At 46.4% G+C, this 12,317-nt stretch overlaps 1 protein-coding gene across 1 annotated transcript; it reads left to right on the plus strand.

Annotated features, from left to right (window-relative positions):
• Positions 1 to 1,947: 1,947 nt before the first annotated feature.
• Positions 1,948 to 12,062, plus strand: LOC137428167 (uncharacterized). The gene is made up of 4 exons (XM_068118126.2): positions 1,948 to 2,087; positions 2,217 to 2,232; positions 8,015 to 8,077; positions 10,233 to 12,062. Exons 1-4 carry the CDS (start codon positions 2,016 to 2,018, stop codon positions 10,760 to 10,762), a joined length of 681 nt encoding a protein of 226 aa, XP_067974227.2. The 5' UTR covers positions 1,948 to 2,015; the 3' UTR covers positions 10,763 to 12,062.
• The last annotated feature ends 255 nt before the right edge of the window (positions 12,063 to 12,317 follow it).

The raw sequence follows: 12,317 nt of genomic DNA on the forward strand, positions 1-12,317 counted from the left end.
GGCCAATGAACACCCACCTCATCCACCTCCTCCAATCTGGTCGATGACCACACACCTTATCCACCTCCTCAAACCTGGCCAATGAACACACACCTTATCCACCTCTTCAAACCTGATCAATGAACACACACCTTATCCACCTCCTCAAACCTGGTCAATGAACACCCACCTCATCCACCTCCTCCAATCTGGTCGATGACCACACACCTTATCCACCTCCTCAAACCTGGCCAATGAACACACCTTATCCACCTCTTCAAACCTGATCATTGAACACACACCTTATCCACCTCCTCAAACCTGGTCAATGAACACACACGTTATCCACCTCCTCAAACCTGGTCAAAGAACACACCTGATCCACTTCCTCAAACTTGGTCAATGAACACACACCTTATCCACCTCCTCAAACCTGGTCAATGAACACACACCTTATCCACCTCCTCAAACCTGGTCAATGAACACACACCTTATCCACCTCCTCAAACCTGGCCAATGAACACACACCTTATTCACCTCCTCAAACCTGGTCAATGAACACACACCTTATCCACCTCCTCAAACCTGGTCAATGAACACACACCTTATCCACCTCCTCAAACCTGGCTAATGAACACACACCTTATTCACCTCCTCCAACCTGGTCAATGAACACACACTTTATTCACCTCCTCCAACCTGGTCAATGAACACACACCTTATCCACCTCCTCCAACCTGGTCAATGAACACACACCTTATTCACCTCCTCCAACCTGGTCAATGAACACACACCTTATCCACCTCCTCAAACCTGGTCAATGAACACACACCTTGTCCACCTCCTCAAACCTGGCCAATGAACACACACCTTATCCACCTCCTCAAACCTGGCCAATGAACACACACCTTATCCACCTTCTCAAACTTGGCCAATGAACACACACCTTATCCACCTCCTCAAACTTGGCCAATGAACACATGTAATCCACCTCCTCCAATCTGGTCGATGACCACACACCTTATCCACCTCCTCAAACCTGGTCAAAGAACACACCTTATCCACCTCCTCAAACGTGGTCAATGAACACACACCTTATCCACCTCCTCAAACCTGGTCAATGAACACACACCTTATCCACCTCCTCAAACCTGGTCAATGAACACACACCTTATCCACCTCCTCAAACCTGGCCAATGAACACACACCTTATTCACCTCCTCAAACCTGGTCAATGAACACACACCTTATCCACCTCCTCAAACCTGGTCAATGAACACACACCTTATCCACCTCCTCAAACCTGGCTAATGAACACACACCTTATTCACCTCCTCCAACCTGGTCAATGAACACACACCTTATCCACCTCCTCCAACCTGGTCAATGAACACACCTTATTCACCTCCTCCAACCTGGTCAATGAACACACACCTTATCCACCTCCTCAAACCTGGTCAATGAACACACACCTTATCCACCTCTTCAAACCGACATCATCCAATCGTAGTTTATGTTACAATGTTACATCTCAGGGTGGTTACCTGGGGGTCCTTGCTCAATCCACTGGAAGGTTTATTAGTTAAACAATATATTAATTTTAAAATTAACTCTAATTTCTTTTTAATGAAAAGTAAATTAGTTTCTTTGATGAGAGATTTGTATTTATAAAATGATACTCATACCTTGAGGACAGGTGTGGTGTTATGAATAGGTGGTGAGAGTAATGACGTGTGTGGGGTGCTGTTTGGGGATCATGGTTGACCTGCTTGATCACGTGTGATGTGTGTGGGGTTAAGGAGGCAATTGCGTCCCCTCGTATTGTTCGTCAGCTGTACCTAAATATACCTGGCACGAAGACGTCACAACAAGGTGAAATGTTTTCTCACCCCTGAGGGAATGAGGATGTTGATGGAATGTAAACCGACCAGAATTTATTTCTTTATATAAGGTAAATCCAGAGTAAACGATCACATTGAGTATCCAGATTGGTTAGAGGAGTTTCACAAGGACCAAGGACAGTGGATTCAGGCAACATGGCGGCCTTGCAGTTCACCTGTGTCTTCTTTTATCTTTCGAGTCTCCTGTTCATTTTACTTTCCATGCAGGTACGCCGATAATCGAAATCAAAATCGGTCTGAAACATCAATATTTCACTCTTATTCCTTCATTTTCATGAATATCATGGATGCCATTAAATCCGTTGTTCTCACGACCCTCCTCTTTTGTCTTCACAGGTGAAAGGTGACTCAGGTAAGATTTCTTTATTGATGTATAACTAGCAAAGAGCAGATCCTTATAAATGGGGGGAAGAAGAAGCACGACTTGGAATAGATGTTTACTTTTAACACGACTGTAAACACACACAAACAAACTTCCCTCTCAAGGATAGTGTGGGGTAATTGGTTGGGAGGTAAAAGGTAAGATGGCGAATAGAGGTAAAAGGTAAGATGGCGAATAGAGGTAAAAGGTAAGATGGCGAATAGAGGTAAAAGGTAAGATAGCAAATAGATGTGGAATATATGTGGAATAGATGTAAAAGGTAAGATCGCGAATAGATGTGAATAGATGTGGAATAGATGTAAAAGGTAAGATAGCAAATAGATGTGGAATATATGTGGAATAGATGTAAAAGGTAAGATAGCAAATAGATGTGGAATAGATGTGAATAGATGTAAAAGGTAAGATAGCGAATAGATGTGGAATAGATGTGAATAGATGTAAAAGGTAAGATAGCGAATAGATGTGGAATAGATGTAAAAGGTAAGATAGCGAATAGATGTGGAATAGATGTAAAAGGTAAGATAGCGAATAGATGTGGAATAGATGTAAAAGGTAAGATAGCGAATAGATGTGGAATAGATGTAAAAGGTAAGATAGCGAATAGATGTGGAATATATGTGGAATAGATGTAAAAGGTAAGATAGCGAATAGATGTGGAATAGATGTGAATAGATGTAAAAGGTAAGATCGCGAATAGATGTGAATAGATGTAAAAGGTAAGATAGCGAATAGATGTGGAATATATGTGAATCGATGTAAAAGGTAAGATGGCGAATAGATGTGAATAGATGTGAATAGATGTAAAAGGTAAGATAGCGAATAGATGTGAATAGATGTGAAAGGTAAGATAGCGAATAGATGTGGAATATATGTGGATAGATGTAAAAGGTAAGATCGCGAATAGATGTGGAATAGATGTGGAATAGATGTAAAAGGTAAGATCGCGAATAGATGTGGAATATATGTGAATAGATGTAAAAGGTAAGATAGCGAATAGATGTGAATAGATGTAAAAGGTAAGATAGCGAATAGATGTGGAATATATGTGAATCGATGTAAAAGGTAAGATGGCGAATAGATGTGAATAGATGTGAATAGATGTAAAAGGTAAGATAGCGAATAGATGTGAATAGATGTGAAAGGTAAGATAGCGAATAGATGTGGAATATATGTGGATAGATGTAAAAGGTAAGATCGCGAATAGATGTGGAATAGATGTGGAATAGATGTAAAAGGTAAGATCGCGAATAGATGTGAATAGATGTAAAAGGTAAGATAGCGAATAGATGTGGAATATATGTGATTCGATGTAAAAGGTAAGATGGCGAATAGATGTGAATAGATGTGAATAGATGTAAAAGGTAAGATAGCGAATAGATGTGAAAGGTAAGATAGCGAATAGATGTGGAATATATGTGGATAGATGTAAAAGGTAAGATCGCGAATAGATGTGGAATATATGTGGAATAGATGTAAAAGGTAAGATTGCGAATAGATGTGAATAGATGTGGAATAGATGTGAAAGGTAAGATAGCGAATAGATGTGGAATATATGTGGAATAGATGTAAAAGGTAAGATAGCAAATAGATGTGGAATAGATGTGAATAGATGTAAAAGGTAAGATAGCGAATAGATGTGGAATAGATGTGAATAGATGTAAAAGGTAAGATAGCGAATAGATGTGGAATAGATGTAAAAGGTAAGATAGCGAATAGATGTGGAATAGATGTAAAAGGTAAGATAGCGAATAGATGTGGAATAGATGTAAAAGGTAAGATAGCGAATATATGTGGAATATATGTGGAATAGATGTAAAAGGTAAGATAGCGAATAGATGTGGAATAGATGTGAATAGATGTAAAAGGTAAGATCGCGAATAGATGTGAATAGATGTAAAAGGTAAGATAGCGAATAGATGTGGAATATATGTGAATCGATGTAAAAGGTAAGATGGCGAATAGATGTGAATAGATGTAAAAGGTAAGATAGCGAATAGATGTGAATAGATGTGAAAGGTAAGATAGCGAATAGATGTGGAATAGATGTGGAATAGATGTGAATAGATGTAAAAGGTAAGATAGCGAATAGATGTGGAATATATGTGAATAGATGTAAAAGGTAAGATCGCGAATAGATGTGGAATATATGTGAATAGATGTGAAAGGTAAGATAGCGAATAGATGTGGAATAGATGTAAAAGGTAAGATAGCGAATAGATGTGGAATATATGTGAATAGATGTAAAAGGTAAGATCGCGAATAGATGTGAATAGATGTGAATAGATGTAAAAGGTAAGATAGCGAATAGATGTGAATAGATGTGAAAGGTAAGATAGCGAATAGATGTGGAATATATGTGAATAGATGTAAAAGGTAAGATCGCGAATATATGTGAATAGATGTGAATAGATGTAAAAGGTAAGATAGCGAATAGATGTGAATAGATGTGAAAGGTAAGATAGCGAATAGATGTGGAATAGATGTAAAAGGTAAGATAGCGAATAGATGTGGAATAGATGTAAAAGGTAAGATAGCGAATAGATGTGGAATATATGTGGAATAGATGTAAAAGGTAAGATAGCGAATAGATGTGAATAGATGTAAAAGGTAAGATAGCGAATAGATGTGGAATAGATGTAAAAGGTAAGATAGCGAATAGATGTGGAATAGATGTAAAAGGTAAGATAGCGAATAGATGTGGAATATATGTGGAATAGATGTAAAAGGTAAGATAGCGAATAGATGTGGAATAGATGTGAATAGATGTAAAAGGTAAGATCGCGAATAGATGTGAATAGATGTAAAAGGTAAGATAGCGAATAGATGTGGAATAGATGTGAATATATGAAAAAGGTAAGATAGCGAATAGATGTGGAATAGATGTGAATAGATGTAAAAGGTAAGATAGCGAATAGATGTGGAATAGATGTGAATAGATGTAAAAGGTAAGATAGCAAATATATGTGGAATAGATGTGGAATAGATGTGGAATAGATGTGGAATAGATGTGAATAGATGTAAAAGGTAAGATCGTGAATAGATGTGGAATAGATGTCAAAGGTAAGACAGCGAATAGATGTGAATAGATGGCAAATAGATGTGGAATATAATTATGTGAATAGATGTAAAAGGTAAGATAGCGAATAGATGTGGAATAGAAGTGGAATAGAAGTGGAATAGATGTAAAAGGTAAGACAGCGAATAGATGTGGTTTTGGGATTGGTGTGTTTGTGGGCATTTTTAATAACGCGTTTTGTGCGTCTGCAAAACTCAGTCTGCAAATACCCGAGTGCCACCAGACGCCATTTTTACCTTCGCAAAAGCGGAAGGTTATGTTTTGATCGCTGTGTATTTATTTGTATGTCTGTGTGTGTGTGTGTATGTTATTCGCATAACTCAAAAAGTATTCAACCGAATTGCATGAAATTTGGTGGGATGATTGGTTATTATACGGGACACATTTGATTAGATTTTGGGAGCAATCGGGTCAAAGGTCAAGGTCAAGGTCACGAAAAGGTCAAAATCGTATTTTTACCATAGCTGCGGCGAAGGTATGCGCTCTACCGAGTGCCCGTTCTAGTTGTTGCTGTTGCTGTTGTTGTTGTTTAGTCCCAGACAGTTCTCTTAAACAAGGCCGTGGCACGGATACAGACGATCGATCTCGCAGGTGCGACCCAGACATCCCCCACATCCAGGATGTTGTACCCACACATCCATTAAGTCAGGGCCACGATGGAGTTAGAGAGAGGGATAGAGAGGGCGGGAGTAAGAGGGAGGGAGGCTGAGAGAGGGAGAGAGGGGGGATGAGAGAGGGAGAGATAGGGGGGGTGAGAGATGGAGAGAGAGGGGATGAGAGAGGGAGAGAGGCGGTGGTCGAGAGGGAGAGAGGCGGTGGGAGAGAGAGAGGGAGAGAGGGGGGGAGAAAGAAAGAGAGGGGGGGAAGAAAGAGGGAGAGGGGGGGGAGAAAGAGAGGGGGAAGAAAGAGGGAGAGAGGGGGAAGAAAGGGAGAGAGAGGGGGGAGAAAGAGGGAGAGAGGGGGGAGAAAGAGGGAGAGAGGGGGAGAAAGAGGGAGAGAGGGCAGAGATAGAGGGAGCGAGGGGCAGATTAAGAGGGAGCGAGGGATGGAGAAAGAGGGGGGTGAGGTGGGGAAGGAGGGGGAGTGAGGTGCGGAGAGGAGGGGAGAAAGAGGGAGAGACGGTGGAGAAAGAGGAAGAGAGGGGGGAGAAAGAGGGAGATAGGAGTGTAGAGGAGGGGAGAGAAAGAGGGAGATAAGGGGGGAGAAAAAGAGGGAGAGAGGGGGGAGAAAAAGAGGGAGAGGGGGAGAAAAAGAGGGAGAGGGGGAGAAAAAGAGGGAGAGGGGGAGAAAAAGAGGGAGAAAAATAGGGAGAGGGGGGGAGAAAAAGAGGGAGAAAAATAGGGAGAGGGGGGGAGAAAAAGAGGGAGAGAGGGGGGGAGAAGAGGGGGGAGAGAGGGGGAGAAAGAGGGAGAGAGGGGGAGAAAGAGAGAGAGAGGGGGGGCGGGGGGGGGGGGAGAGAAAGAGGAAAGAAAGAGAGAACTCGAACTCTATCTGTGCTTTGCTGCCTCGTCAAGTTAGGGGGTTCGATTTGTATATTATTTGGAGATGGCAGATACACAGGTTGTTTTAAAAAATGGACTATTTGAACATTCTATTGCAGAAAAATTCCACAAACTAGCAAGTTCAGTGATACATTGATGGAAATCATCAATGCCGAGAAGATCATAACTGAGAAGTGTGCTCCTGCCTGGGGGGTGGGAGTGCCTGCTCGTTCTCATGCTGGTTTGTTGAAAATGACACCACACTTGGTGGTGTAACGGTGAGAGCATCCGCTCCGAGTCCGGGAGGGTCTGTGGTTCAAACCCCGGCTGAGTCGTACCAAAGACTTTCAAAGTGGTACCTGCTGCTTCCTTCCTTGATGTTCAGCATTTGCAATGTTATAAGAGCACGGAAAATCCGCATTGGTTAACATCCATGGAGAAGAGGAGCTCCTCCTGAGGAAATGCTCGAGTGCTGTGGAAAAGTGTAACGTACTGTGACGTCATATCCTTTTCCAAGCTCCACCACTTGTTGGGCGCCCCGAGTGCTTTTTCCTGTCATCACTTCTGGGAATAAACCGCTGTTTGGACGCTGGATGGCTTTGTGTCTCTGAATCCCTCGATTTGCGATGCCATCAATCTCGTAAGGACTTTACAGAAAGGCGGATCCATTGTTGTGACGTCGATGGTACCCAGAATGCACCAGGAAGTGACGTCACTTCCCTCAAGCTCAGGGGCAGTTTGTCTCGTCTCATGCGTCTTGTGTTGTGTCTCGTGCATTTGTGTGTGGCAGCTGCACTTCGAGTCTGAGACGTTAAAAAAGGGAAATAAACAAACACGGAAGTGATTACACGGGACCCAGTCATCACATGTATGTGTTTGTTTAACCACACATGTAACACAGGTATTTTTAGCCCGACTTGGTAAATTCTTTCTAAAATCTTCTTCATACCCACGAGTCAGAATGCTACCAAATTTGGGTGACAACATTAGGACAGGGCCCAGAAAAACTTCAGGTCCAGTCGTCCTATTTTTGATAAATGACATACATGATGCTGCTAAAGTAAATAATATATTATAACCCGAAGATATAATGCATTCCATTCAAGAAAAAGGACCAATTGAAATTTAGCATGTTTACAATTCCTCCATTGTTGCACGTGTGACGAGCTTTATGTTTGTGATTTCATATTTACAGAAACAAACATGAAGATGGCGGGCAACGTGGCCAGGCTCGTACGGGACATAAGTAAACGGGGAGGTAAGAATTATTGAATAAAACAACCCCATGATGGATATTTTACATGTTTTGTGGTGGAGGAAGTTACCCGAGGAGGGAGGGAGCAGAATGGCGAGGGGATGACGCAAGAGGAAGAGGGGAGGACGCAGGCGGGAGAGGGAAAGACGCAGGCGGGAGAGGGAAAGACGCAGGCGGGAGAGGGAGGACGCAGGCGGGAGAGGGAAGGACGCAGGCGGGAGAGGGAAGGACGCAGGCGGGAGAGGGGAGGACGCAGGCGGGAGGGGGGAGGACGCAGGCGGGAGGGGGGAGGACGCAGCCGGGAGGGGGGAGGACGCAGGCGGGAGAGGGGAGGACGCAGGCGGGAGAGGGGAGGACGCAGGCGGGAGAGGGGAGGACGCAGGCGGGAGAGGGGAGGACGCAGGCGGGAGAGGGGAGGACGCAGGCGGGAGAGGGGAGGACGCAGGCGGGAGAGGGGAGGACGCAGGCGGGAGAGGGGAGGACGCAGGCGGGAGAGGGGAGGACGCAGGCGGGAGAGGGGAGGACGCAGGCGGGAGAGGGGAGGACGCAGGCGGGAGAGGGGAGGACGCAGGCGGCAGAGGGGAGGACGCAGGAGGGAGAGGGGAGGACGCAGGCGGGAGAGGGGAGGACGCAGGAGGGAGAGGGGAGGACGCAGGCGGGAGAGGGGAGGACGCAGGCGGGAGAGGGGAGGACGCAGGCGGGAGAGGGGAGGACGCAGGCGGCAGAGGGGAGGACGCAGGCGGGAGAGGGGAGAACGCAGGCGTGAGAGGGGAGGACGCAGGAGGGAGAGGGGAGGACGCAGGCGGCAGAGGGGAGGACGCAGGAGGGAGAGGGGAGGACGCAGGCGGGAGAGGGGAGGACGCAGGAGGGAGAGGGGAGGACGCAGGCGGGAGAGGGGAGGACGCAGGCGGGAGAGGGGAGGACGCAGGAGGGAGAGGGGAGGACGCAGGCGGGAGAGGGGAGGACGCAGGAGGGAGAGGGGAGGACGCAGGCGGGAGAGGGGAGGACGCAGGCGGGAGAGGGGAGGACGCAGGCGAGAGAGGGGAGGACGCAGGCGGGAGAGGGGAGGACGCAGGCGGGAGAGGGGAGGACGCAGGCGGGAGAGGGGAGGACGCAGGCGGGAGAGGGGAGGACGCAGGAGGGAGAGGGGAGGACGCAGGCGGGAGAGGGGAGGACGCAGGAGGGAGAGGGGAGGACGCAGGCGGGAGAGGGGAGGACGCAGGAGGGAGAGGGGAGGACGCAGGAGGGAGAGGGGAGGACGCAGGTGGCAGAGGGGAGGACGCAGGGGGGAGAGGGGAGAACGCAGGCGTGAGAGGGGAGGACGCAGGGGGGAGAGGGGAGGACGCAGGCGTGAGAGGGGAGGACGCAGGCGGCAGAGGGGAGGACGCAGGGGGGAGAGGGGAGGACGCAGGGGGGGGGAGAGGGGAGGACGCAGGGGGGAGAGGGGAGGACGCAGGGGGGAGAGGGGAGGACGCAGGCGGCAGAGGGGAGGACGCAGGGGGGAGAGGGGAGGACGCAGGGGGGGAGAGGGGAGGACGCAGGCGGCAGAGGGGAGGACGCAGGCGGCAGAGGGGAGGACGCAGGGGGGAGAGGGGAGGACGCAGGCGGCAGAGGGGAGGACGCAGGGGGGAGAGGGGAGGATGCAGGGGGGAGAGGGGAGAACGCAGGCGTGAGAGGGGAGGACGCAGGGGGGAGAGGGGAGAACGCAGGCGTGAGAGGGGAGGATTGGCATAGTATCGATAAGAACATATCCTGAGATCAAGACCTGGCCTGACCTGACCTGACTTTGACCTAATGCATAGTTCACCTTGTGTAGTGTGACACCTCACTGATCGGTGTATTACTCAATGATGGGAAGGGGGCAGGGGAGGACTCATGGTGGGGATACTGCCCGGAGCCCAAGCACCCTTGATCCGACCTTTCAACACAACCATATGGTAGAATTGTTCTCTACCTGAGGTTGTGCTATCCGCATATCTAACCACAAGCAGACCAATTGGCTAGGGTACTAGCACCCAAGAAGAACCATCTTTTAACTTTGTGCATCACAATGTAATCTTTGAAATGTAAATACGTTTCTTGAGCATTACCATGAGAATGTTTGTTGATGTTATGACGTCATAACACACCTGACCTTCCGCCCATCCCCTGCCCTCAGGCTACCTTTGTCGTGGGAGAGATGGCATTAATCAGATGAACTCGAAGAGCGCTTTCTCCTTCTTCGAATGTCATAAAGGGAAGGCCATTCTCCATTATTGTGAACAGGAGGAAAGCTTTGACCCGGGGTTGGGCACCTGTGTGCCACTTGGCAACAGCACGATGTGTTCAGACAATAAATATCGGAAGATTGCAAATCCGGACGATGAAAAGAAATATTTCATGTGTCGAGGTGGGAAAGTGTTCGCACACACCTGTCGGAAAGGGTACATCTTCGACAACCTGTACCGGTCATGCAATGTCGAATGGTTTGTGAAATTGCACTCGAGCGTCACTACCACCAAGCCCACCACCGCACCGTCTTTCGAAAGTAGATGTAAGGGTAAAAGGTTCAGCATGTTTGCAGATCTGAACGATGAGAGTCAAAAGACGTACTACAAATGCTTCCGGGGTAAACTACTGGGACCCTTCAAATGCAGTTCTTGGTTTGTGTACGATAGACACCATAACCGATGTACATTCAATTATTAATAAATAGGTGGAAATGTGTGCGCTCCGACAACACCGACAATATATGAAATAAAAAAATTGTAACAATTGGATATATATATATATATATATGTGTGTGTGTGTGTGTGTGTGTGTGTGTGTGTGTGTATATTAACCTCCATACTCCTCCAGCCAAAGAAGCTAAATAAAGCATCCAAGAAACCCTATCTGGGTTCCTCTGCAGCTGCAAAACATTCACTAGTGCATACATGAGAATCCCAATGCTGCACTCAGCCGGACTGGTTTCGTCGCTTATTGGGGAGTCATAATGACGTCAGAGAAATGCCCATCATCGAGGGTCCCAAGGATGTACTTAGTGCAATGCAAATAGATGGAATTCATGAATACTTACCCCGCACAGTCGACTTAGTGCGATCCAACTCTTCTGTTTTTATTAAGGTTTTTTTAATTTGGTCTGCCAGACCACATGGTCGATGACGTCATAAGTTTACATTCTCCAATATAATTGGTGCATTGATCACGCTCAATAAATTTCAAACTGATCTGACTGAGCTGTTGTACTTGTCAAATTATGACGTCATAATGAAGGCACCAATGACCATCATTCACAACACTTGTTCCCCATGCGGAGTTCTTTACAATTTGCTACGTTTCAATTTCTTCCATGGACCGGTTTTGGAGATATCGAGGTCGATTTTTTTTCGGTTTTTCCAAGATGGCGCCCGTACTACATGTCCTTTCACATAATTATCACTAAAAAGTTGTACACGAGTAGATGCATACCATGGTCAAAATGTCATGCCAATTGGCCATGACACAATTCGCACATATGTGCCCGATCACTTAACCCTGTTTTTCGCTTCACGAACGCAGGGTAACAAGACCCAACAATAACGTCAACTTGCTTCACATAACTTTCTCTGGCTGGAAGAGCATGGGGGTTAATTATGGAAATCCGAGTCACATGGGATAATTGATTAGGCGTCCATTCGATTTTGGTTCAGGCCTGAATCCAGGCCGGCCTATCAGTGGGATGCAAAAATGAGGTATACTCTTGAACCTGGTGGAAGTATGTGCTCCACCGACTGCCGTTTCAGTTTAGCATTGATTTATATATTTTTGGAATCTATAATAAACTGCATTAAAATAATTTTGGTACTTTTTTGGGGGATGTATTCTGATTTATCTTTCTAGATTGCAAAAGTGAACTCAAGGTTTACATTGACATTTTACTTTCTGTGTTAAAAAATATTTAATGTTAAAACAATGATAAATCAAACAAAGTTCAATAAACATACCTGGCCTTCTGGTACCAATCATCCGCCATGTGTTGCCCGCAATACTCCTCTACTTTCCCCTGTTCTCAACGAACTCTCCAACCACCACCACCACCACCACCTTCTTGATATCGCTCCATACACAATCCTCCCATCTCAACCGCAGCCTACCTCTTTTCATACCTGTCTTGTGACGTCATTATACGGTGATTCACGCCAAACAAGAGCTTCTTCACACTGTCACGCATGACCCTGTGAGTCCGATGGTGGACGTGCTTCACCTTGTACATGTACACACC

Source organism: Myxine glutinosa, chromosome 5 (genome assembly GCF_964187855.1).
Source record: "Myxine glutinosa chromosome 5, kmMyxGlut1.1, whole genome shotgun sequence".
Classification (NCBI taxonomy): Eukaryota; Metazoa; Chordata; class Myxini; order Myxiniformes; family Myxinidae; genus Myxine; species Myxine glutinosa.